Here is a 25711-nt window from a genome sequence, read left to right on the forward strand (position 1 = left end):
CAGCCTGCGTGCAATATGTCATACATGGATTATCAAGGAGCTACACTGAATTTGTTCTTTTGTGTCTAGCAGGATATATTTGAATAACCAAATCCCAAATGAAGTCCTTTGAAGAGTGAGCTATTGACAGGCAGGTCAAGAAGAGAGTGAAGTCTCGAATCTAGTCTGCTTTTGTTATTGTGTGCTGATCCGGCACTAGAGGAAAAACCTGTTCCTCTGGCAGATTGTTATGGGGTCAACAAATGTGGGACTAGTGGAAACATACTGATCCCTCTGCTTAACACTGGTGAAAAAGATACCAATCAATGAAATGTCACATGCATGACTGACCGTGCATAATGCATTTAGGCCAGAACATTGGTGTTACCTTAGAGAAACCTTAAAGCAACCACACAGGCTACCTTAACCTTTATGCAATTATTTATGATGTTTGCTTGGAAAGTTTGACAAGGGCTGTGTCTGATACTCACATGTACTCTCTGAGTGGTATTGAAACAAAAAAATGTGCCATGTTGGATCTATATCTTTCAAGTATTATCACTCTGGATCTACAAGATATATGTTTTTTAAACTATTAGAGTTCACTGTGGCGTGGCCGGGTTAGCTCAGTTGGTGGAGCAGGCGCACATATATCGAAGTTTACTCCTCGATGCAGCGGCCGCATGTTCAACGCCAACCTGCGGCCCTTTGCTGCATGTCATTCCCCCTCTCTCTCCCCTTTCATGTTTTCATCTGTCCTGTGGAAAGGCCTAAAAATGCCCAAAAATTAATCTTTAAAAAAAAAAGTTTACAGTCCCAGTGCCCATATGATAACTGAGTTTCGGTACTGATACCAAAACAACTTTTAGATACTTAGTTTAAGGAATAAAAACAAAATCTTTAGTTTGATCTCTTAAGCATCAGCAATAATAACGAACTAAATACAGCCTAAAAGTAACTGTTTTAGATGAAATAAGTAAATAATTATTTTTTTTAATTATTTCTTAATTTAGATCACAACATAATGTGATCAAACAATAAATAAAGACGACTAAATATAATGCATTTTATGCCAACATTTAATATTTGACACTCATCAATACTTGACTCTACGGACAGATTTTGGTCAGCACTCAATAAGTATTGGAGTTTGATACACAGCCCTATTTATATTTAATGAATCTGGTGTCCAGTGTACACACGTTATGTACACATACATACACACACACACACAGGCCAGGAGAAGTGAAGTGTGTGATCTGTGTCTGTCTGCGTGAGCTGCATGGATCAGAGCGGCTCACTTGGCTGTTATCAAATGGTGAGAACCCATCATCAGATGCTGTAGGTGCCAAACAATGCACTGGCTCAAATGATATATCCCCCTTTCACCCACAACCCCACCCCCTTATCAGAGAGGGAGAGAGCTTGTGACTCATCCAGTTATTCTATTACAACCAGAGGCAATGATACAAACCCGGATAACTTCACCACCATGGGTGGGAGCAATTAGGATTAGCGATAAGCGAAATGTTGCTCTTAAAATACAGCCGCGATAATAAGGCAAATAATAGCCAGACTAATAATAGCTGTGCAAGTCGGGGATGAGGAAGTGCAGGCTTCTAATAACAGCTCATGGTTTACTAACAATTTGTCTCTCTGCAAAAGTAAATACTGTTAAGGCTGAACTGCCATGGCAGACAGCCAAGAGATAATATATTAGGAATCCATTAGCGGCGTTAAATGTTGATCTGTGTGGCATGCAAGCCCATAGGCTTTTAAGGGCAGTTTTACTCTTGATTCTGTTGAGCTTAGTGCCCCCTATCCCAGTGCTCATGACAGGAAGGTGAATGTCTTTCTGTCAAAGGTCACTGTCACACCAGTAGCCAACTGTCTTGTTATCCCACTATCCCAGTTACAATTACAACATTAAAACAGCCACAGCATATGTCGGGCTGGTGTGTGAATGCATTACTGGAGTGAAGCAGTAATAAAAAACATGTTTACTATCAGTGTACAAACCTGCCATTGAAATACACACCACTGTGACCAACTCATGTCTCTATTGTCAAAGACATTACAGGCCCTATTTAACCTGCTCAGCCTCTTTGACTGTCATCTGATCTGCTTATTAAATGGAAAGAGGAGATCATCCTAATGATTTTGTCCAATCAGTGTAGACAGTTTTTCCTGTTGTACAGCTCCGAGCCTTGGGGTCTTACAGCATGTCTTATTCACATTCTAGTGAATGATGTCAGATACAACACCAAGACCCCGGTCCCATGATGTAATTTCACACACTCATGGTTAACCCAAAGGAAGTTCTACTCAACTGGAGTCTTCACAGGATCATCCCGCTGAATTGTGAGAAAGCTCAAAAAGCATATTGTTTCACGCTCCCTCTTCACATGGAAAAAATAAAAGCCCTTTCCTTTTAAGGTGGCAGAAAGACGGCACTGTTTCCTTTGTTAAGGATTAAGTGTCACGAGCACCTTCATGTTGTAAAGAAGCAGTTTCAGTTTGTAGTTTTCAAACTATGTGTTGGAACTCAACACCTATGCTTTTATTCCCGTGAAATGCTGCTGATGTATCAGGCTTCACAAACGTGACACATGTGACTTCCTGAAGATGGCCAAGGAGGCGGATGTGTTACATGCATGAGTTCAGTATTAGCTCATCCTTGACTGAGCAGCCCATGGAAGTCAAAATGTAAGTTGAAGCAGTTACCAAACTGCTCTCGCATTTCTGCTGTTTAAACTATAACCTGTTGTTCTTGTACCCATATTGATCTGTATGCTTTGTAGTAAAAGTCAATATTGTATATGGTTGAAGAGTTAAACAGGGAAGGACAGTGGTAAAAACAGTGTAGTAAATATATTATAACTGCACAGTGAAACTAAAGTCTTGTATGTTTTTTATTTACGTGCTTAATTCTGTTACTCAGTATTTAAATGCAGAACGGCTAAAAGAAAAAAAAAGCATGCTCTAGTTCTCAACAAACAGTACCATGTAGTCACCAGCAGACATTTTCCTATTTTAGGAGTTAGCTCCTAATATTCCTGTTACATTGATCTCTGTCAAAGCAAAATGGTGGCCCTGGGTTCATGTTGTGCATTGTGCTTAAAAGGAGATGGAGGCAATAGGAATTCCTGGATGTTTAGCTCACAGTCACACAGTTCAAGGTCTGGACTCCCTCACACGGTTCAAATCAGTGAGAGCAGACTGAACGGGGCTGGTGGGCTGGTTGGTTTGTTAAGCTAAATAACAAAATCTTGTGTTCTTGCAGCCGCCGTGCTGTAATTGCAACTGTGCCTGTGAGGGTGTGAGTGGGCAGGAAGTGAGGGGTTAGTGAGGACACAGCTGAGAGGAGAGTGTTATGTCCAGCCCTGCCCACTCCTCCCCCTCCCTCCCTCTGTCAGTCCAGCCAAACTCTGACCCCTGACCACTGAACAGCTAAGACCACTGACACACTGGTGTACTCATCAGCACAGCTTTGTATCTAATAATCGTCTAATACAATGGAGTTTGTTATACTAATATGTGTTAATTAATACATTTTATCCATTGAAACATAATTCAAATGAGGTAATATGGAGTACAGTTGACACCTGTTGGTGCTGTTACTAATGCTATTCCTCATTTTCCACCAATTTAAATATTTTTCAATATCAACCAATTAATCGATATGTGAACCTAACTGTTATTTGCAGCCCTAAAGTAAAAACGGGCATTGATTGAAGCAGCAGTAATAGGTCACGCAAAGTGCACAATCATTTAATGTAAGATTTTTTTTGTGGCTGTCCCTCTAGTTAACCGAAAACAGAGATGGAAAAAAAGAGGGAAGAGGGACAAATGATAAATGTCCTAAAGCAGGATGCTACATGGTATAATTCATTCAAGTGAAGTGTGCTACTAGCTCTGAAAATAGGGGCTTTCCGACCGGAGGGATTTTTGTTCCTAGAACACTTTTTTTTTCCTAGGTGTACTTGATTGGTCAAACTTATAAGTCACACCCACTGCCAACTCGGAACTTGCAGACAGAGCAACAACCAACAACGGGACATTTTTAACAATTTTCATTGTAAACATCATCATTAAATTCACTTCTGACAACGTTTTAGGCGAGAAATTAACTGTTTAGATTTAGAATAGGCAGTCTTGCGAAAATTGATGCCGAATTGACAATTTGCTTCAAAGTTTTCGGGGGTTGAGAACCTCCATGAAGTGATGCGACAGCCAGTAAGCGCCTGCCCCGGCCTCTAGCTCGTCGCTCGGCCAGTCATGCTCAGAGACCCCGAGGTAAGCTGGAGGTCTCTCAGACCGCTCTCGTAAATAAGAGGCTTTTATTTCGCCGTTGACGGTTCGTTTGTTTAAATGTCACAACACATGTCCATCATAAGATTAACGGGAACCTGTGGTTAACTGTCTTTTCAGAGTTAAACTCCACAAGCGTGTCCTGCGGCTCGCCGGCCGTCACACACACACACACACACACACACACACACACACACACACACACACACACACGTGTCCACAGCGCAGCAGGCAGAGGCGGGGTCTGTTCCGAGTATAATAAAGCCCCGTCTGCGTTGAGCAAAACATTACGTGAATTACTACGAGAATGGACGGAATGCGGAACTCGGAAAAGTGGACTGATGCGGTGGTGCAGGCACTGCTGGCCATGTACGGCCTCCTCCATGCTGCTTTGTTGTTGTTGTATGTGGCGCTAAGGTCTTGTGATGATGCTATAAAGACCGTTGCCGTACTTGCGTCACTCCCTTACCCCTCCTACCAGTCCCTATGGCCACTTGGCCAGTGGGAATGCAAACGGAAAAAAAGATTTTGGGGGAGAGTAGTTCTTAGAACTGCTTAGAATTGTACATTTCCTCTAAAAAGTACAATTACTATCCGGTCGGAAAGCACCTAATGTCTGCTTTGTTTGGATCTATACTTACCTTTGTGAAGCAGCTTTTTTTCTGACATGAATGTCATAAAAGACGGATGAACATTCAAATGACTCCATAAGAGTGAACCTACTGTAAGTGGATACACTCCAGCATGCACCTCTTTTGTTGACTCCATGCAGTGCCAGTCATCTCACTAACTGACTATTGTAAATGCATGCAAACTACAAATGATGAAGGGAAGTGATGTGATACAGTGATATGTGGGTCAGACAGAAAATAAGCACAAGTAAATAAGTAATACATTTTGTTTTCTATGACATTAGTATGATGTAAATGTAATAGTGTGAGCTTGAGAATGCTTACAGAAAAAAATGAATTTAAGATGTTTAAGAATGATGAAGTTTTGATACACAATGTTAGTGTTGGATAACGTTTCATAAATGTTCACACAAAAGAAGCTTATTCAGCTGGGTTGGGTGGAGATCAGCTATGTGAATAAATGTTAATAATAATATAAAACATGAGTAGCTCTCGGCCACTTTCATTTTGTCAAATTAGTTGTCAGAGGAAAAAAGGTTGGAGTACAGCTCTACAGGGACAGATACAGTGTCAGAAGAAAAGTGGGAAAATCAGCGCCAGCCAACTGTAGAACGTTAGCCAGTCAAGAGTAAATTGAAGGCCGAGATATTACCCTAGAAGGATAAATAAGCATTATAATCTTTTGATTTGAGGAAAAAATTGTTGGTCAAATTAGTGGAGTGGGTAGTTTTAGCTGGTGGTTGCAGTTTGTTTTAGTCAGTAATTCCAGGATCGCTGGGAGATTTTTTTCCTCATGTTTGGACAACGTTTAACTATTAATTCAGGGTCTGTTTTTCTGACAGATGTGCGGCCTGGGTCCAGCTCTATTTAGCTTCACGGAATTTGCTTCAGCGTTTCACAAAGATTACTCCGAGGCCTCACTGGTCACCTGAGACCAATTTTGGTTTAGCCCGAGCCATGACGAAAACAAAGCTCTGATTCCAGATGGCAGGGACCCAAGATGGCAAAGACAGGCACCCCAACTCCTCAGCAACATTTATCTTTATAAGTAATGGCTTCTTTCTTATGTCAGTAATTACACATTATAGTAACCCCTGATTAGATATGGAGTAGTGCAACAAAGTCTCAGAGTATTGTCTATTTTTACCACTCTGTTACCACATGTTATCTTTTCAGGCTATGATCAGCAGTGTGTGACTGGGCTTCGTCTCTGTAAGACATTTTAAAAGCTCCAGATGCCTATCAAAGGTCGTGTACTGGAGAGTAGCCCCCTGTCAACAGCAGTCAGGGTCCCCAGAGCCAGTGTGTTGACTTATGGGATGTAGCACTCTGGCCTTTTAAAGTTTAAACTTCAGCTTTAGTGGAGCTCAGGGTTGGTGGGATATCAGAACTTATCTTTCACTGCAGGGCAGGCCTTTTCAAATACTCCTGGATGAATCCAAACATTGATTAGGTGGACAATGCCTTTATTCAATAAAGGCATTGTCAGTAAGTCGTATTTGTGGTTATCAGTTCTTAGTTTATTTCCACTCACTGTATTGTCATAGGAGTTAATATAAGTGACAAATTTATCAACATGTGGCCACCTCAGCTCTGCTTACAGACAAGACGTCTACAGTTGCCATCGCTGAACCTTCTTAAGAAAAAAAAAAAAACGATTGTACAGTTACCACAGTGCTGCAGAATGTCATTGAAATATCCCTTTTTGATCAATAGATCACATCCGTTGAAGTATAAGTTTTGTCTCTGAATGAATGTGGTGTGAAAATCTAATTTGTGCACATTCCAGCATGCCTTCTCGTGAGGGAATTGTCCAGGGGGATATTATTAAAGACAGACTGGATTTTCTGTGTGTTTGCCAAGACAAAATCTTTTCCATCCCCTTCCTTCATTCGTTCATTAACATGTTATCCGTCTGCCTTGCCCACGAGCCGCGCCTTATAAGCCAATGTTTGGACTTCTTTTAACTTAATCGCCAAGAGGTTCCTGCTTAAGTAAATGTCGAGCGAGGCTCATCTTTGAGAGCCAAAAGTCTGGAGGAAGAATAGTCAGGAGACATCAGGGGAAGATACTCTAAAGTCCAGCTCAGTGGTTATAAAGAGAGTGGCAGTGTGCTAATGAAGAAAAACGTATACTGCTCTCTTTACACCACATTACTGTTTGGAGAGGGAAGTGTCAGAGTGGCCGTGGGTCTGTGCTGGATTTCAGGCCTAGGAGATATAAGTGCAGCAACAACACACACACACACACACACACACACACACACACACACACACACACACACACACACACACACACACACACACACACATACATGCATGCATAGCTCACCCAAGATTTATTCAAAAGCCTCTGTTTTTGCCTCTAATCTCCAGACCGTGTAGTGACTAAGCATAACTTGGCATTAACTCAAGCGTTGTTCATCATGTTTCCCCACACTTTAGTTTCACCTATTCAGAGCTATCAGGCTGTTATATTGAGCTATCATTCAACATGTAGTCAGTCAGTTGTTGTTCAGCTCTAATATGCTCACTCTGAATGCACTGTACCTGCTGATATTTTGGGTCTTTGCGATGTTTCAAAAGATGCTGCTCTTGCATTTGCATCGCATTTGCAAATAAATGTGTATTCATGCTATCACTGCACTACTGTGTGTTTTCCTGTTCAACAGATAATACAGAACATCCTGAATGTGGGACCTCCTAAGCTGCGTTCAAGCACACTGTATGTTTGTTGCCAAACTATCAAAATCAATTTGATAGGAATGTCTTTACTTGGATTGAAATCCGAGTGTGCTCACATGGGAAGCTGAATTGGCTGGATGTAAATTGAGTGCATTGCTGAGAAGCATGGTCCTGGGAACTGCAGGTGGCCCTGTATCTCAGACAGGCCCCTTAGCTAACTTAGTTTTCTGGCCATCTGTTTGGGATTAATACCATTAGGGTTTTATCAGGGCCCTTATAGACTGGAGTGTCAGGTCTCCATTGGTGGTCTTTAACATTACGATGCAGGGCTTATCAGAAAGCCCTGGCCTGTCAATGCTTTATGAACACAACAGGCTAATCGCTAATTGAGCGACGGTGCGGCACAAATTCAATTTTGCACTTGGAGAACAATTGCTCAACCAGTCATGTAAAGAACAAGAGTGGACAGTCTTTGTAGGTCCTCACACCTGATCTTCAATAGCCTGATGATGAGGTGTCTTACACTTCTTGGCAGCTTTGATCTGAATCTTTGAAAGTTGACTGACAGTTGGCATCAACCATTCTCTGTCATCCTGCATCAAGGAGTTCAGGGAAAAGTGCTTCTTGTTCTTTCCAGAAACCTGTTTGAAGGAACCTCGCTGTATCTCTATTCCTGAGAAATAAAACATGAGGATACATTTTGGATGCTCTGTTGCTAGTTCTTGAATAATGCCCTTGCTCTCTGCCTGCATCAGCTACATTAGGTGTTGGTATTTACCCAATACATCAGAAGTATGTTTGCTTCTGCACCTGCGAACCATCAGTGTGCTTATTTGTGCTTATTACTGTGCTTCTAATCTAGTCTGGCCATTTGTTTTCAGATGGAATAGGAAGCTACCAACAACTCTCTCTTCAAATAAACTGTGGCATTTGTCTGCCACTGTCCTGTGGTAATGGTGTTGCATTTCAAGCACAGATTGTTAGATTGTCTCTGTGTTGTTGTGACAACAAAGGGCGAGTTCTTATATATACAGTGCAAACCTCATCTCAAGAACACTGCACAAAGCCTGCCATCACTTTACAAGTTTGTTTTAGTCTACTTTTGTTTTAACCAATGTGTGGATGCTAGTTAGTAGTTTAATACTTCTGTTAAGGATTAGGCTGGGTATTGTTAAAAAATGTTCAATACCAATACCAGCACCAATGCCATCAATTTGATACCGGGTCCTGAACGACACTTTTTCCAATACCAATTTTTTATATTCCATTTTAACAAAAAGAAATTACAACATTGCACATTATGATACACATTTTTTTTCTTTTCAGCTTCTGATTATTGTCTCACTGACGCTGATGAGATTTACTCCTTAGGTATTGAAATTTGGTATTGAATGACAAGGCATTTTTCGATACTATAGAGGTAATTTTATATATATATATATATATATATATATATATACATGTATACTATATAGGTCAGTGCCTAAAAGTATCAAAGTTGGGTACCCAGCCCTAGACAAGGAAACATTCATGAAAATATGCAGTGTATGCATGTACATTGATAATTATCTATCTATAGTTCTCCATCTCTACTCTGTGGTCTTTCTCATAAACACAACTTAAAAACACTCATGCAAACACACTGGTTTGGCAACATACCAGCCATGGCCATACCATGGCTCAGAAATGCTGATACTGGAGATGAGATTTTTCATGTCCTCCAGTTTAATCTTCATGTTGTTAGTAAGACTGATTGAAATTCAGCCTTCATGTGTGTGCTTTGCCTGCATTTCTTTTTCTCATTATTGATGATATCATCTTCAGAGGAAGCACTCTGTGCTCTGGTCATGGGTCAAGTGACTTTCCCAGGCTGGAGTGTGTTTCTGAGCACGAAGAGGACGAGTGTGTGCACATGCGTGTGTGCACATGCACATGTGTTTCTCTGAACAGAGGGGAAGTCCAGAACTCAAGGCTCTGTTTCTGATGTTCAGTCTTGGCTGTGGACTAGTGAGAAGAGAAATTACTAACAGACTTACACAGACTCACAACACACATTCAAAAACACACACAGAAAGCGGCTGCAGCAGAGGAATGTTTTTAAGGTCGATGACCCCACGAAGCTGACTGTACACTATATCTAAACTTCATTTACTCAAGCCACAGATAATGCTGTTTTACAGTTTGTTCCTCTGCATTCTTAGTGCCTTACTGTTCAACCTTCATATTCCGCTGCACTAGGTACACACAAGAAAGTTACATTAATGGCTGCTTCTGTTTCTCACTACTATCTAAAGTTGTTGTCAAATATGACATGTCACATGTCCCCAGTCACACATCATAGTGAACCCTCTGGGCTTCCTATCTACCATTCAGAGCGTGACGTGAGGAGAATGTCCTCTTACGGAGCATCCACGAGGCCACGCTCATCATCTCTAACGAGATCACATCTAATGGCCCCTCAGACATTTGAGGAATTGTTCTCCTTGCAGTAAATCCTACGACACAGAGTGTTATTGATTTTGTTTATTGACCTCACCCAGGTCAGGCAGAGTTCATTGTATTACTGTGATGTGACATCTGCATGCATTTCACTCTCTCTGTCGTCTTTGTGTGTGTTTTCCAGATCAGTGCCAACGTGCTGATCTTCCTGTGCACTAACATGATCGGGATCTGTACCCACTACCCTGCTGAGGTTTCCCAGCGACAAGCCTTCCAGGAAACCAGAGGATACATCCAGGCCAGACTGTACTTGCAGAGGGAAAACCAGCAGCAGGTACACATATTATGCACAAGTTCATAGACACACACAAACACATGCATGTTCAAGCAAATAATTGAGGGAGGCAGTCGTGCCCATGTCCTGGAGGAAATCTAAACACGTGTACAAATGCAAAAGAGCAACAAGCGGTTTCTCCATTTTCCAGTCTAATTTTTTTTGTCTCTTTTTTTAGGTCAGCAATATGCTCTGAAGTATAACACGTATCTCCACTCCTCTCTATTTGACTAACACATTCCCACGCAGATGCCAACGAGGCAGAGTGACTCATTGAGCATTCTTAACAGGAGAAACCGATGAAAATGAATGGGCTCCTTCTGTGTCTTTCTTTCTCTAATTTCCCTCTCTCTCTCTCTCTCTCTCTCTCTCTCTCTCTCTCTCTCTCGCTCTCTCTCTCTCACTCTCTCTCGCTCTCTCTCTCTCTCTCTCTCTCTCTCTCTCTCTCTCTTTCTCTCTCTCTCTCTCTCTCTCTCAATTCAATTCAACTCAATTAAATTCAATTATTAGCATGAATGTAACAAAAGCAATATTGCCAAAGCATCATGCAAAATTAATACAAATACAAATTCAACACCAAAGTAACAATAATAACAATATACCAAAGGTAATAATCAAATTAATATGAGACAAAGCTATTCAAGTATCTCTCTCTCTCTCTCTCTCTCTCTCTCTCTCTCTCTCTCTCTCTCTCTCTCTCTCTCTCTCTCTCTCTCTCAGGAGCGCCTACTTCTGTCAGTGCTGCCAAGACACGTTGCCATGGAGATGAAGGCGGATATCAATGCCAAGAAGGAAAATATGATGTTCCACAAGATCTACATTCAAAAACACGACAATGTTAGGTAAATACAGATAGATACACACATACATGCTTTCACACAACTGCACTAACATCCACTCAGGAAAATGTTGGAGAGCTTATCTACTTTGCTATCACAGCTAGCACCAGTGGATTTGACCTCACTCTGCTGACTGATGTGTCAGTTACAGAGTCACTCCAACAACTATTTCCCTGACAGCATGTATTATGCATGTTGTTGTTTACTGACACTGACAGCACTAGCTGCAGTAACGATATTGACTTAGGCACACTGCTGTGCTTTCCGTAGCAAATTATGGGGGGCAGACCTCAAGTTTGCTGGCACACTGTCTCAGCCCTCACTACTGGATTTCACCTCCCAAGTGGGAATAACTACTAAACTAAACAGGTGGTTGAAACTCTCCATCCATTGGCCTACCGTTGAGCCCAGTCGGTGCTGTTGAGGTTGTGGTGGGGATGGTGGGGATGGTGGTAGGGGACAATGAAACGAGGATGCAGCAGCCATCTCCTGTTAGAGGTGACCCAAATAGGTGCAGGTGATGCACTTATTAGAATAATCTGTTGCAAGGCCGATGCTCTACTAAAGTGTAAACTTACAGGAACACTCCATTATCCAAGTTTTAAATTATGCACAGGTAATTTTGTGAAAGCTCCAACACCAGACAACAACTGAGTTATTGTTTTCCGATTATGTTGTTTGCATCACTAATGCCTATATTCTGTATATATTATGGTCAGTCCATATACCCTCGAAATGCTCATCAATATTATCTATAAGTTACGTAAACATGTTTATTATGGGTGTGACTATACTAATTTACATGGTCAAAAAATTAGGCCGTCGGTCTTAGTTGGGCCGACGGCGACCAACCGTTGCCCAGTTTGTGCGGTGTGTCCCACACCGTCGACCTTTGTCGGCCTGTTTTTATTTTAAAATTTGAATATTTTCACTTTACTCCGAGTAATATCTGGCCATGCAGGAAGTTTTGGTTGTATTTGCCCAGAGTCTCTTTTGTCCTCTGCTGCCACCCAACACAATGAAGGTGAAGTGAATCATTTGTTTTTGGTGATCACATACATTTTTTTATAGCTGCAATAAAATTCTACATCTTTCTCTACAAAACAATTTACCAGTCACTCAGTAGCATCCACTGATCATGCTATACGTTTTTTGGGACTATTTATACAGTAGAAAGTAGTTCCAGTATAAACTGTTCACTGTGACAGCAGAAACTGATATCTCAAAACTTTGATAAATAGAACAAAAACTGCATGCCAAAAACTACATCCACTGCATGGCTAGATAATACTAGGGGTATGTGAGCAAATATGTTTGTTTGTAATTTGTATGAACTGACTATGATTGCGTTATGGCTCACAGCCTTGGTCAGGGTGGGAGATGCAGACAGGCTCTGGACTGCTGTAAATAAGGGCCAATTCTCCCTGAGTGGATGACCTCATGGGACCAACAGCGCCATCTGTCGACTTTAACTCAAATTCAGAATGTCAGTGGTATTGTTTATCCTTGCCTTTCATTACTATCAAAAGGAGGTGACCTACATTGGCCTAGATGATGAGAGCCAGAGCTGAACAAATGTCTGCCGCTCTCTCTCCCCTACTCACATGGCAGCTGGACAGTGAGGAGGGAGGGAGGCACTAGACCATGCTAACTAACTCTATACTGTATTGATTGATCTCATTCTCTTTCTCCTTTTGTCTTTCTTTTCCTCTCTGTCGGTTTTGGTGACCCTCACCCTCTCCCTTACTACCTACCAAAATCGCCTCTCCTGCAGCATACTGTTTGCAGACATTGAAGGCTTCACCAGCCTGGCCTCTCAGTGCACGGCCCAGGAGCTGGTCATGACGCTGAACGAACTGTTCGCTCGCTTTGACAAGCTGGCCTGGGTAAGAGCTGACAACCTGCTCCTGCCATTTTCTTAGCAGAACTTTGAGCCACTGTTGCTGAGTGTAGCCTTGACAAAGCCAACATGATGTACTTGTTAAGGAGGGGGGGGTACTTAAGCATTGTGTTAAACATCAATTAGACTATGCTGAGACTGATAAGTCATCTAAATTATGCATAAACAGCTCTATATTTGACATGAGCATGCTGTGTATTGGCTGTAATTGAATATATTGTGTGTGTGTGTGTGTGTGTGTGTGTGTGTGTGTGTGTGTGTGTGTGTATATGTCTCCTTGCTGTACAGGAGAACCACTGCCTGCGTATTAAAATTCTAGGGGACTGTTACTACTGTGTGTCAGGACTGCCTGAACCCCGAGCTGACCATGCCCACTGCTGTGTGGAGATGGGAGTAGACATGATTGAGGCCATCTCGTGAGTCAAACACACTAATGCACTGAAACACAAAGATTCACACACTCAAAACGACAACATGTACCCTTACAGTCATATAGTAATATTCCAGTGAAGGTTAAGTTAAGATTTCTTGCTTTGTTTATGCTGCACGGGGTATAGAAGGGACACTGTGAACCTGAAGGTGACACTACATTTTTGACAATAGTGTGTGCATGCGTGTGCATTTGCAGGCTGGTGAGAGAGGTGACAGGCGTTAATGTGAACATGCGAGTGGGCATCCACAGTGGGCGGGTTCACTGTGGGGTGCTGGGTCTGCGCAAGTGGCAGTTTGACGTCTGGTCCAACGACGTGACGCTCGCCAACCAAATGGAGGCCGGGGGGAAGGCTGGGTAAGTCCCCCCTATTCCACCTGCTACTGCACTGATGTGTTCTCTCCCGTTTTGTTTCTTACACACTGTATTTTGTGTGTGTGCGTGTAGGCGTATCCACATCACTAAAGCCACACTACAGTATCTGAACGGGGACTACGAGGTGGAGCCAGGATTTGGAGGAGAGAGGAATGCTTACGTGAAGGAGAACAACATTGAAACCTTCTTGGTGCTGGGCTGCAGCCAGAAGAGGGTTAGTTCACACAAACACACACACACACACACACACACACACACACACACACACATCCTTGATTACCTGCTTGACCTCTTCAGAACTTCACACTAGTGCCATATTTCACACAAACAATATAATAGCTTGTCACCTGGCATAGAAGACCTTGTTTGTCAAAGCATTTACTCTGGTGGGTTTTTTCACTTCCAGAAAGAGGAGAAAGCGATGATGGCTAAGATGCAGCGAGCACGTGCAAATTCTGTGGAGGGGTTGATGCCACGCTGGGTGCCTGACAGATCCTTCTCCAGAACCAAGGAGTCCAAAGTTTTCAGGCAGATGGTGAGATACATGCAGGGAGCATTTAGATATTTCTATATCTGATTTCCTGTGTCATCATCTCCACTCTCTAAAGTCAAATTAGGCCTTTCTAATTATGTCCTTTCTATTACTGTAACATACCTTATGCTATCTTCATTTGTATTTATTTTTTTGTCATGCATGGCTCGAGATATATGAGTATCTGTCTAAAATTTGGTACAGACATTCATGTCCCCCACAAGATGAACTGTAATAACTTTGGTGATCCTGTTAGGTTTATGTAGCATTCTTCTCAATATACAACAACTATTCAATATTCACGGCCACAAAATTATTTCCCAGGGCTCCCAGGGATTCCCAGTGCATCTACTACTGCAGCTAATCTGATCAGGCTACAGCTGCAGATATTTTTCTTTCTCACTCTCTCCCATTTCCTCCCTCTCTTTATTCTACAAGTCTCATTTCCTTGTCTTTCCTACATTTTCCCCCTCTCCTCCTCCTTTTTGTCTTCTTCTCAGAGGGTTTGAGCCCTAGGGGCAAAGAGGGTGTAATTTGAAGCCTCTGAGCATTAATTAAAACATCAGTCTGGCTCTCAGGGATTAGCTGTGCAGATGTCTGGGTCTCTGTCTATTTTTCAGTTGTACTGTGGCTACAGAACAATCTCCCTTTCTCTTATCTGCACTATATCAGATTTTTGGTCTCATTTCAACTCTCTGTTTTTTGTTTTTCTCAGGGCATCGATGAAGCATCCAGCAAAGACAAGTGAGTGTTTTGGCCCCAGTTTTTGTTATTGGGGTGGCTTTCGTTATTAGCGGTTGACTTGCAGACTGTCACTGTAGCAGTCTAACTTTTGAGCCTGTTGTTGGTTTTATACAGTCAGATCCAACCCAGCACTAATACCATATTAGCTCTGAGTCATCCTGCCTGTCACAGCATAGACCAACTCCCTCATACACACTCACACAGTTACAAACACACACCACACAGTGACCTATTGTTCCATCTACCTCATAGCCGCTGCGCTCAGGAGGCGCTGAACCCTGAGGATGAGGTGGATGAGTTTCTTGGACGGGCCATCGACGCACGCAGCATCGACCAGCTGAGGAAGGATCACGTCAAGAAGTTCCTACTCACCTTTCAGACCGTCGAACTCGAGAAAAAGGTTGGTATTTGATTGGAGTTGGTTTGAAATTCACCATAATTCCCTGGTAAATAAACTGAATTGATTATTTTCGTCTTTAATTGAGCTACGAGGAAACGTATTTCACATTGATTTTCTATTTTCAGTACTCTAAAAAGGTCGATGATCGTTTTGGGGGATATGTGGCCTGCACACTACTTGTTTTCTGTTGCATCTGTTTCATTCAGATTATCATTTTTCCAAAGTAAGTAGCTCTCTCCAATAAGTTGCCTTTCCCAGTTTCAAAGTTATACTTTATACCTAATTGTGGATAGGAAATGTGGCCTTGATTAGTTTATGAGGAATTAATGAGAGTTATACATCCTAATGAGTTTTCTTCTCTTCCACAGAACAACACTTATGCTCGGTCTTTACATCAGCATCTTCATCATCCTTATCAACATCCTCTTCATCTGTGCCATATACTCCTGCATCAAAGTGAGAAACAAAGGCCTTCTCCACTCATATGATTTATCTCGCAGATATCTTTAGATAAGAATCATTACCATATGTCTTCAGCCAGCCTCACTAATGGTATTAACTCTATCCTATCTGATCTTCTCCTTGCTGTCTGTATTCAAGCTCTTCCCAGCTGCATTGCAGACTGTAACCAAGAAAATAGTCCAGTCCCGTGCAAACAGCACAATGGTGGGCGTCTTCACCATCCTCCTCCTCTTCATTTCCTCCTTTGCTAACATGGTAGGGACGACAACTCTTCATTTTGTCATTTTCTGTATCATGTAACAGTTGGGACCGATGTTTCAAGTTGTCCCCCACAATGAAATCAGGGAAGGGGCTTACATATCTGCCGCAGTTCCATTTGTCTGTCCTTCCATTAATCAATTCATCTCAGATGTTGCTGGTCATTTTTTAAATCATGTTTTATCATGTGGACCAACATGTAGATCTATATAGCATTGCATTTGTGTATGCATGGATTAAAACATGCTTATTGCTAGCACCATTATTTATGCAAAATGACAAATGCTATGGCCAAGAAAAGTGTTAGAAGTCATGGAAGGTTTATCAATACCTAAACTTCATACATCATCAACATCAAATGTGCTTTTTAAGCAATGGTAACATAAAAAAACGTCACCCACAGAAGCTATGTTGTGACAACGGTTTAGCAAAGATGATGTACTATACCTGGTTTGCATTGTAAACAGTTTAAGTAACAACATAAGGCGTGGTTGTGGCTTTGCAGCTGTAGCTTTTTGCTACACTTTTAAGATTGGATGTCTGCAGGGTTGTTTCAGCCTGTGATTGGTTGCTCAGTGTCATGCTCCAACATCTAAGGACTTATTCAGTAGCTTGCTTGTTTAGTTCAGTAGCTACTTTCTCTATTTCTGCACTGAGCATTAATTAGTCTGCTCATTTGCTCATTCTTTGTTTTACTTTTATTGTATTTGTACGGTGGCCCTGAAGTGCAAATCACAACAGCAAATAGAAAAACGCAACAGCAAATCATAAAACACAACGGCAAATAGGAAAAAACGACGGCAAATAGGAAAACACGACAGCAAATGGGAAAACACGACAGCAAATATGAAAACACGACAGCAAACATGAAAACACGACAGCAAATAGTCTGTCCTTTCAGGAGGCTCCGTCCTCTGCTAGATAGGCCCTACCTTTTCCGGTAGAAGTTAATGCCGTTTTGTTTTCGTATTTGCTGTCGTGTTTTCATATTTGCTGTCGTGTTTTCATATTTGCTGTCGTGTTTTCCTATTTGCCGTCGTGTTTTCCTGTTTGCTGTCGTGTTTTATGATTTGCTGTTGCGTTTTTCTATTTGCTGTTGTGAGTTGCACTTCAGGGCCACCGTAATTTTGATACATTATACATTTGTAAAATGATATTATATCAGTACCTACAGTATGGTGCAGAAATTATTTTCAAGCAAAACTGAAGGTATTTCAAATTTTGTGTCAAAACTTTTAAAATATTTCTAGGATATATTGTTGGCTTTCTGTTTTCAGCATTACATTTGTGTTTGTGTCTCTTGTTGTTTCACCTTTATTGGCTGACGGTTAAATTACAGACTGTGTCATCCTTTCTTGCCAGTTTACCTGCAGCAGAGAGAAACTGCAGGAGTGTGTGGCCAACGAGCTGAACACATCAGTGACTCTCTGCCTGCTGCACAACCTGACCAAGACAGCAGAGGACGGTTTGACTCTGTGTTCCAGCCAGGCCATGCCCTGCCATTTCCCAGAGGTCAGTCCCATAACATTTTAGCATGTGTGTATATTGTCTTTGTGTTCATATAAATGCCTGTGTGCATTTTTCTGTGTGCATGAAAAGTATGTTAGAATATTCACCTAACCTTCCTCCTCCTCCTCTTTCCTCGCTGTCTCCTCTCTGCTGCAGTATTTCAGCTACAGTGTACTGCTGACCCTGCTGGCCTGCTCTGTGTTCCTCCACATCAGCAGCATAGGGAAACTGGCTCTGATGCTGCTCATCCAGCTCACTTTCCTCCTGCTGGTTGAGTGGCCTCAGGTGGCCCTGTTTGACAACGCAGACCTGCTGGTCATTGCCAACGCCATGTGAGTCCCCTGCTAGGAACACACACACACGCATGCACATATGCACGCACACACGCACGCACACACACACACTTATATATACAAACATATTCAGTACACTCGCACTTTTCCAATTTTCAACCTGAACAGTTCAGCTCCTGTGTCACAATACTGTGGTTTATGTTGGACATGGCCTACTTTAACACAATAAGGTTTAGATTGTAAAAGACCTACTTTCTCCTTTACAAGTTGGGCTCTATTCCTATTTTTTGAATATGTTCTAATTTCTTTCCTCAGGCAATTATCACCTATTAATGATTCTCTGCAACAGTAAGTTGTTTTCTCTTTATTTTGTACTGCATCATTTCAGTGATTTATATGCACAGTAGACATGACTTTCTCTTGTCTTTTATAGGCCTGGTTTCAATGAAACTGCAGAACAGTGGTGAGTAGCTTTCACTTGTTGTGTGTTTTAGTATGTGTCAGGTTGCACACATTCCCATGCCTCCATGCAAGATACTAATTCATGACTCTTGTCAACTCTTCTTTTCCCCCTCAGCCTGGAGAGCGTGACCAAGGTATCCTTAAAGGTCATGACCCCTGTAATCCTGACGGTGTTTGTTCTGGCTCTCTACTTGCACGGCCAGCAGGTTGAGTCCACCGCACGCCTTGACTTCCTCTGGAAGCTGCAGGTAAATGAAACAGTATCCTGTGAATAACAGTAACAAAACTGAAGATACTATATGCTCATATTATGCTCATCTTCAGGTTCATAATTGTATTTAGAGTTTATATCAGAATAGGTTTACATGGTTTAATTTTCAAAAAACACCATATTTTTGTTGTACTGCACATTGCTGCAGCTCCTCTTTTCAGCCTGTGTGTTGAGCTCTCTGTTTTAGCTACAGAGTGAGACATCTCACTTCTTTTCCATCTTTGTTGGGAGTTGCACATGCGCCGTAGCTAGGTAAGGACTACCAGCCAGTCAGAAGCAGAGTATGAAGGCGTGTCATGCTAGCAGCTAGGCGAGCATTATAACATGTGTTACAAAGTGACGCACGTTCGTCACGGAAGTAAAGGCTGGACTACAATAGAGCTGTTTGGAGCAGTTTGTGAATAGTGTTTTCTGTTGGAGAAGGTAAGTGCCTTTGGGGTGGACTTTGGGCTTTTTCACTTTGTAAACCTATAATGTGCACAAAAAAGATATATAACACAATAAAGGAAAGGGAAAAAGCCAAAAAGCATAATATGAGCACTTTAAACTTACCAAAAGGCCTTTTTAACAGCACATATTGACATGTCATAGAAGGAAAAGCACAGTAATAACATTAACAATGGCTTTGTACTCTTCAAGTGTCCCACTAAGTCACGACAGTGTGACAGTGAGCCAGCATGCACAATACCAGGACCCTGAAACTGAAGCAGCTAAATGGAATTTAGCCATCATTCATTTGATGTTTTACACCAGTGCTTTTCCTACTATGACATGTCAAATAGCTTCCATGAAAAAGGCCTCTATCAACACCTGTGACTGCTTCAGGAATCCACATATTGTCACATATTGAGACTAAGCAACTACATCTCTCCCCCCTCCTCAGGCCACAGAAGAGAAGGAGGAGATGGAGGAGCTGCAGGCGTACAACCGGCGCCTGCTCCACAACATCCTGCCCAAGGACGTAGCCGCCCACTTTCTTGCACGGGAGCGTCGGAATGACGAGTTATACTACCAGTCATGTGAGTGCGTCGCTGTCATGTTTGCCTCCATCAGCAACTTTTCTGAGTTTTACGTGGAGCTGGAGGCTAACAACGAAGGGGTGGAGTGTCTCAGGCTGCTCAACGAGATCATTGCTGATTTTGACGAGGTGAGACGAGAGGGAAAATATGAGAGATGAATGCAAATTAAATTAGTGTAGAAAACATTTATTAGATAAGATCTGCAAGGTGTGGCAATTATATATTTGTTTTATGCTGCTTACAATCACCTTTTCCTGGTTGTCTGTGTTGTTCTGTCACTTTAACAATCTCTAGATCATCAGTGAGGAGAAGTTCCGTCAGCTGGAGAAAATCAAGACCATCGGCTCCACCTACATGGCAGCCTCTGGCCTCAACGACTCCACCTATGACAAAGAGGGCCGTTCACACATCCTGGCTCTGGCTGACTACGCCATGAGGCTGAGGGAGCAAATGAAATACATCAACGAGCACTCCTTCAACAACTTCCAGATGAAGATAGGTAAGCCTGCAAGGTAGTAAGGATTGCACTTGACATTATCTGATAAATCTTCTTTGGCATCCTTTTCCCAGTCCAAGGAGAACTACAGTTATCTACTTCCTTAGAAACAGCATTATAATTGAGTTTATATGATGTAAGTAGTATGATTGACAAAGCCAGGCGATTTGTTCTCAGGGTTGAACATGGGGCCAGTGGTAGCAGGGGTGATTGGAGCCAGGAAACCCCAGTATGATATCTGGGGGAACACAGTCAATGTGGCTAGCCGGATGGACAGCACAGGAGTACCAGACTGCATCCAGGTACTGCACCCAAGCTCTTCTACGACTTTTTGCAGTTTTAGTTTTTTTTTAATTTCTGTTTATTTGAATAGGGACAGATACAAAAAAACATAGATTATTACACAAAGAACAATCCGATGCCTGTATCACAGTGTTTATAGCCATGGCTAATTCGCAACACCTGTCCCTAGAAGGGCTTGGTGTTAGTGTTAAGTAATTCGGCCAGGGCAGAATACTAATCCAGTTACTGATGGAATTAGTCATTATGCTTTTGCCATTAGTCATTCCAACATTAAAGTGTGTTTATTCATACCAAAATCAAAAAATGGCCACACCGCAGACATATTTCCTCTAACCGAGAGATGTTTAGCACTCCAAGGCATGTACATTTGAAAGTTATATTGTTTGTTGCATCTGAAAGGGACAAAGTCATCTGCCTATACACTAAAAGTATCATAGCAGATAGAATCCGTGCAAAGTCCTTCAGCTTCAGGATTTAAGTTTAGACATCTGCTCTGCAGAAGTTCCCTTGAGCAAGAATCCTTGTCAGCCCAACATGCTGATCTCTAGCAGAAGTGGTGCTCTAATGTCCTTCTGGAGAAGGGCAAAAAAGGTAAATTGGAATTCCCTGCATTACTAAATTCTTGAAGTCTTAAAGAGATGTGAACAGCCATTGTATGTTTGTCAAAGGAGCAGTGTCAGTTAGGTCATATTTATCATCTCATTCATGGATATATAGTTGATGTTAATACTCATTTTGAAATGTGTGAAGAACATCAGCCTGGCTAAGAGATGAGGTGAGATTTTCCTGCCCCAAATCAAATCCATAAATTGGTTGCTACAAAGATTAGAGTTAGAACAATGCTGCCATCTGTTGAACAGTATGAGTTACTGCAAATTAAAATCCCTTCTACAGACATCATCAACTAGACTCTTCATTATTTTCATGTTTAATTGATTCTTTGTTAAGTCTATGAAATGTCAGGGACAAAATATCTGTCTATCTATCTATCTATCTATTTATTCAATTTAAAGGGGCTTTATTGGCGTGGGAAACAGATGTTTAAATTGCCAAAGCAAATGTGAAATAAAAACAAAAATGTACATACAATATCTATCTATCTACAGTATATCTAATATTCCTTATCACAGTCACTTTAGGGAGTGAAACTGGGACTGCCGACAGTGTTTCTCTTGGGAAGGGTTGAGTGTCTCACGTCCTGGGTGTCAAATGTCCGTGTCCTCTCTTAGGTGACCACAGACTTATACCACGTGCTGGTCAACAACGGATACCAGCTGGACTGTCGAGGTGTTGTCAAGGTGAAGGGAAAGGGGGAGATGACCACTTACTTCCTCACCAGCGGTCCTCAGGGCAGTTAACGACAGGCAGGCCGACCACAGCTTGACTCCCACTGCACTGACAAGACAGAGACTGCAGAGAGACAGAGTGGTCAGCTCGGCGATGAGCACCGAAGCACAGTGCGAACACACTGGGGACAGAAGACAGCCAACAGAGACGAGCTCGGCCTGTCTTGTATGTTGTCACGTACTCAGATGCAAACATGTAGGGCGTTCATGTTTGAAGGCTTTTTCCCAAGCTGCTCGAGAGATCATGAAGCCCATTTGCCTTAGGACGAAAATGGCTACGCTTGTGTTTATGAGCAATAGTACAAGTATTTCATCTGGAATCGTTATTTATTTTCGTGCGGATGGATTTTTGTGATGACCTTGTACAAAAAAGAATAAAGTATACTGTGTATATATATATATATATATATATATATATATATATATATATATATATATATATACAAAAAAACTAAACTGTTACTTAAAAGAAAATATGCAAGGACAACATGAAGGATGAAAATGACCAAAGAACAAATGTTTGATATGAAACACACTGATTCTATTCAAAAGTACAGTAAGCTTAAGTAATTTATTCATCTTTTGTCAGCAAAGGCCACGGTAACGTCACTGTCGGTGATAGGGACGAACACTTTTGTTGTTGTCGACTTATTCATGAAGGAAAACACACACACATGCACACATACGCAGATAGACAACACTCACAATAACCTTGGCTCGGACATCTGTGTTTCTTATCAGGGCTTTCTTTGTTTCTTCTAGCCTGTGATTAGCCACAGTCTGGATACAAGGCTGTTTGTGGTTCACTGAAATGTACGATTGATTACTCGCTCCTCCCTGCAATGTATTTTTGGTTCAAGACAAAACAAGAAGTATGAAATGAAGGAAGAACAGTTGCATTAGTATCCCAGTACTGAAGAGAGATTCTGAAACTGTAATGTAATGTTTTTTAGTGTGTGTGTGTGTGTGTGTGTGTGTGTGTGTGTGTGTGTGTGTGTGTGTGTGTGTGTATATGAGAGAGTACCGTGTGTGTGTGTGTGTGTGTGTGTGTGTGTGTGTGTGTGTGTGTGTGTGTGTGTGTGTGTGTGTGTGTGTGTGTGTGTGTGGGTATGAGCACACATAGCTGAATGCTGATCTTTATCTATAAAAGGGGCATACTGTATCTTTTCACTGTGAGGTTTTTATGATACTGTATGACAATGCTTTCTTGCCAAACTGGTTGCTGCAAGGCATGTTTTTTTTAAAATTATTATTCCTCGGAGTTGTGTGTCCATTCCTGATTTCTCGTGTCAAAATGATAATTTGTAGAGAATTACTGTATGTCTACTGCGCCTTTTACTAGACTGTGATTTTGATTGATTTCATTACAACCCAAATAAGCAAAAGCCTACGAGATGTATATTTTGGATTGCGTTACAATGTGTGAACGTAAACTGGTTTCCTGACGGCTTCAGGATTAACTGTATGCAGGAATTCTTCTTCTGCTCACAAGTATTGCCTTGAGATTATGCCATTCCAAGGTCCGCATACTTCATGGACCAATATTCACAACTTCACACAACAGTATTTGACCCTATCTGGTTGTATTTCGCACATGGAGGCTTGTAACCCCACAAAATAAGTCGTTCAAAACTATTATATGAATGTATGTAATAATGACTATTGTTGTCCACAATGAAACTACTGCTAAAGGAAACCACTCTTTACAGTGCCTTTGGCACTAAGGAAGTATAAATAATCATTATACTAGAGGTCAAATTGATTGGACATCACATTTGCTGAAAAGTCAAGGTGTATTTTATTTTTAGATTAGCTTTACACCTGGTGTTGATATGATCAATTTTCTGTCTCAGCCAAAAAAGAAATGCTGCCTTCAAAGGCTACAAAAAAGATCCTCACTTTTGCTTATCCCTCTCTGTCCTTAAAATGATAGGTCAACTAAAAACGGTTGCATTTTCCTTTAAGAAGTGGCAGAGTTAGAAATAGTGCAATGATTGATTTGTTTCCTTTCTCCTTGGATAAGAAACTAATAAATGGCTGTTTTTGCATTGATTGTGTTTATTTGGTTCAGGCTCTTAGATCTCTGCAGTAGAAATGACTTTAGTAAAATTAATTTTACAAAAGAGAACTAGTGCACCACCTACCTTCAATTTGTTCTTATTAAGCAAATGTATTCTTTCTGTCACTAAAAACGACTGCCCCGTTTATTTCACAACACAGCTTTAGTTTGCTTATTTGTTTGTGTTTTAATTTAGCTCTCATGTCAATCAGCAGTCTGCAATCAAGATTTCTCCCTGTGACAGTAACCTGAGAGACGCCTCCTTCTCCTTTTCTGAATAAATCAGTCTACAGTTTCAAGAGGATGATACAGGAGAGAGTATTTAATTGCTTGCACATAAATAATGCATTTCTGTTGAGGTAATGGCAGTGTTCACTCACAGCACTCTATGCTGAACATTAATTAAGCAACATAAATTCCTCCTAATCCCTGATGAAAAAGCACTAATGTTACTATAACAGGCTCATGATACAACGACTTCTAATGTGTCTGTAATAGGCTACACACTAGTATACAAGTTTGTTTTTTTACACTGTGATTATTGTATATATATATATATATATATATATATATATATATATATATATATATATATATATATATATATAAGATTTTTACCAAAATTTATTTTTTGTTTGTTTTTTTAATTGATTTATTTTAAGTGTATTTATGTATTTTGTAGTTTCTTTTTTTTTTTTTACTTTTTAGTTTCTTCTTCCGCATTTGGTTGCTTACAGATTTCTGTGACATGTCAATACAGGAACGCGTGCTCTGTTTTCGACGAATGCCGCCTTTGTTGCCTTTAACAATAATTCAGTAATAATTCAGTTTAGGACGCACGCAACCAGCAGGGGACTCACTCCAGCTAATCATTTCAACAAATGGCACCTGTTGGGTTCAAAGGAAAAGCCGGGATGCCACCCAACTGCTGTATCCTGCTTCGTTCAAAACTCCAGTTCGACAACTGTAAGAAACTGAAAAGAAACAGGTGTGGACGATAGCTGCTCGTTATATTTAGGTAAGTGGCGGCATTTTTGAGATCTAGAAATCATATAATATTCACCTTTCAGTAGCATATCGGTGTCATTTGTGAGATTGACTGCGAGGTTTCAATCATCTGTCAAATATTTGATTTCTAGAGCCGCTAAAAGAGGTAATACACTGACATATTCTGAATGAAAGGAAACTTCCTCTTTCATTTTCGTGTAACGTTAAGCTATGCCTTTTGTCAGTAACGTTATCGGCACTTTTTGTTGTGCTTCATCTTACTTTTAGGTGTAATGTTAGAGAAGGCTAGGATATTTGTTCAATATGTAAAATTATGTTTCTGACACTTAACTTCCGGAAAATACTCAAAAGTTGATCTGAGGGGACAAAGATATTTTGGCACTCAATCCAGATTTACAAGACCAAATAAGGTAGATTACATTTCTAAAATAGTCTTGATTATTTTCCCTCCATTAGAGACAACTGCAGACTGGACTGTGGTTCTGTCCCTTTTCTGTAACACCAAAAGAGTGTCCTCTTGAATCAATTATGAATGAGGCTGGCTTGAGAATACAGCAAATAAATTATGAACAAGTAAGAGTGAGTCTCTAACTGAACAGTGATCACCTACGGACATGCAGATGTCC

At 41.2% G+C, this 25711-nt stretch overlaps 2 protein-coding genes across 4 annotated transcripts in view; both read left to right on the forward strand.

The window, feature by feature from the left end:
- LOC144520855 (adenylate cyclase type 6-like) overlaps positions 1–24066 on the forward strand; it is a 34073-nt gene extending 10007 nt beyond the window's left edge. Inside the window, exons 4-24 of one of the 2 annotated variants that reach the window (XM_078254928.1) lie at positions 10230–10379; positions 11100–11221; positions 12993–13104; positions 13407–13534; positions 13747–13905; positions 13996–14137; positions 14330–14458; positions 15171–15199; positions 15452–15599; positions 15725–15822; positions 15968–16055; positions 16200–16316; positions 17682–17831; positions 17985–18160; positions 18437–18469; positions 18555–18584; positions 18699–18831; positions 19738–20001; positions 20168–20372; positions 20547–20671; positions 21902–24066. In XM_078254928.1, coding sequence (XP_078111054.1) covers positions 10230–10379; positions 11100–11221; positions 12993–13104; positions 13407–13534; positions 13747–13905; positions 13996–14137; positions 14330–14458; positions 15171–15199; positions 15452–15599; positions 15725–15822; positions 15968–16055; positions 16200–16316; positions 17682–17831; positions 17985–18160; positions 18437–18469; positions 18555–18584; positions 18699–18831; positions 19738–20001; positions 20168–20372; positions 20547–20671; positions 21902–22030 — 2667 coding nt within the window. In that variant the 3' untranslated portion in view covers positions 22031–24066. The other variant, XM_078254929.1, reaches the window with a different exon arrangement.
- A 753-nt stretch (positions 24067–24819) lies between these two features.
- galnt6 (UDP-N-acetyl-alpha-D-galactosamine:polypeptide N-acetylgalactosaminyltransferase 6 (GalNAc-T6)) overlaps positions 24820–25711 on the forward strand; it is a 10957-nt gene continuing 10065 nt past the window's right edge. The window contains exon 1 of one of the 2 annotated variants that reach the window (XM_078254931.1): positions 24820–25095. The gene's annotated coding sequence lies outside the window, so the exon portion shown is untranslated. The remainder of the gene's footprint in view (positions 25096–25711) is intronic. The other variant, XM_078254930.1, reaches the window with a different exon arrangement.

The sequence above is a fragment of the Sander vitreus genome, chromosome 7 (genome assembly GCF_031162955.1).
Source record: "Sander vitreus isolate 19-12246 chromosome 7, sanVit1, whole genome shotgun sequence".
NCBI classification, from domain to species: Eukaryota; Metazoa; Chordata; class Actinopteri; order Perciformes; family Percidae; genus Sander; species Sander vitreus.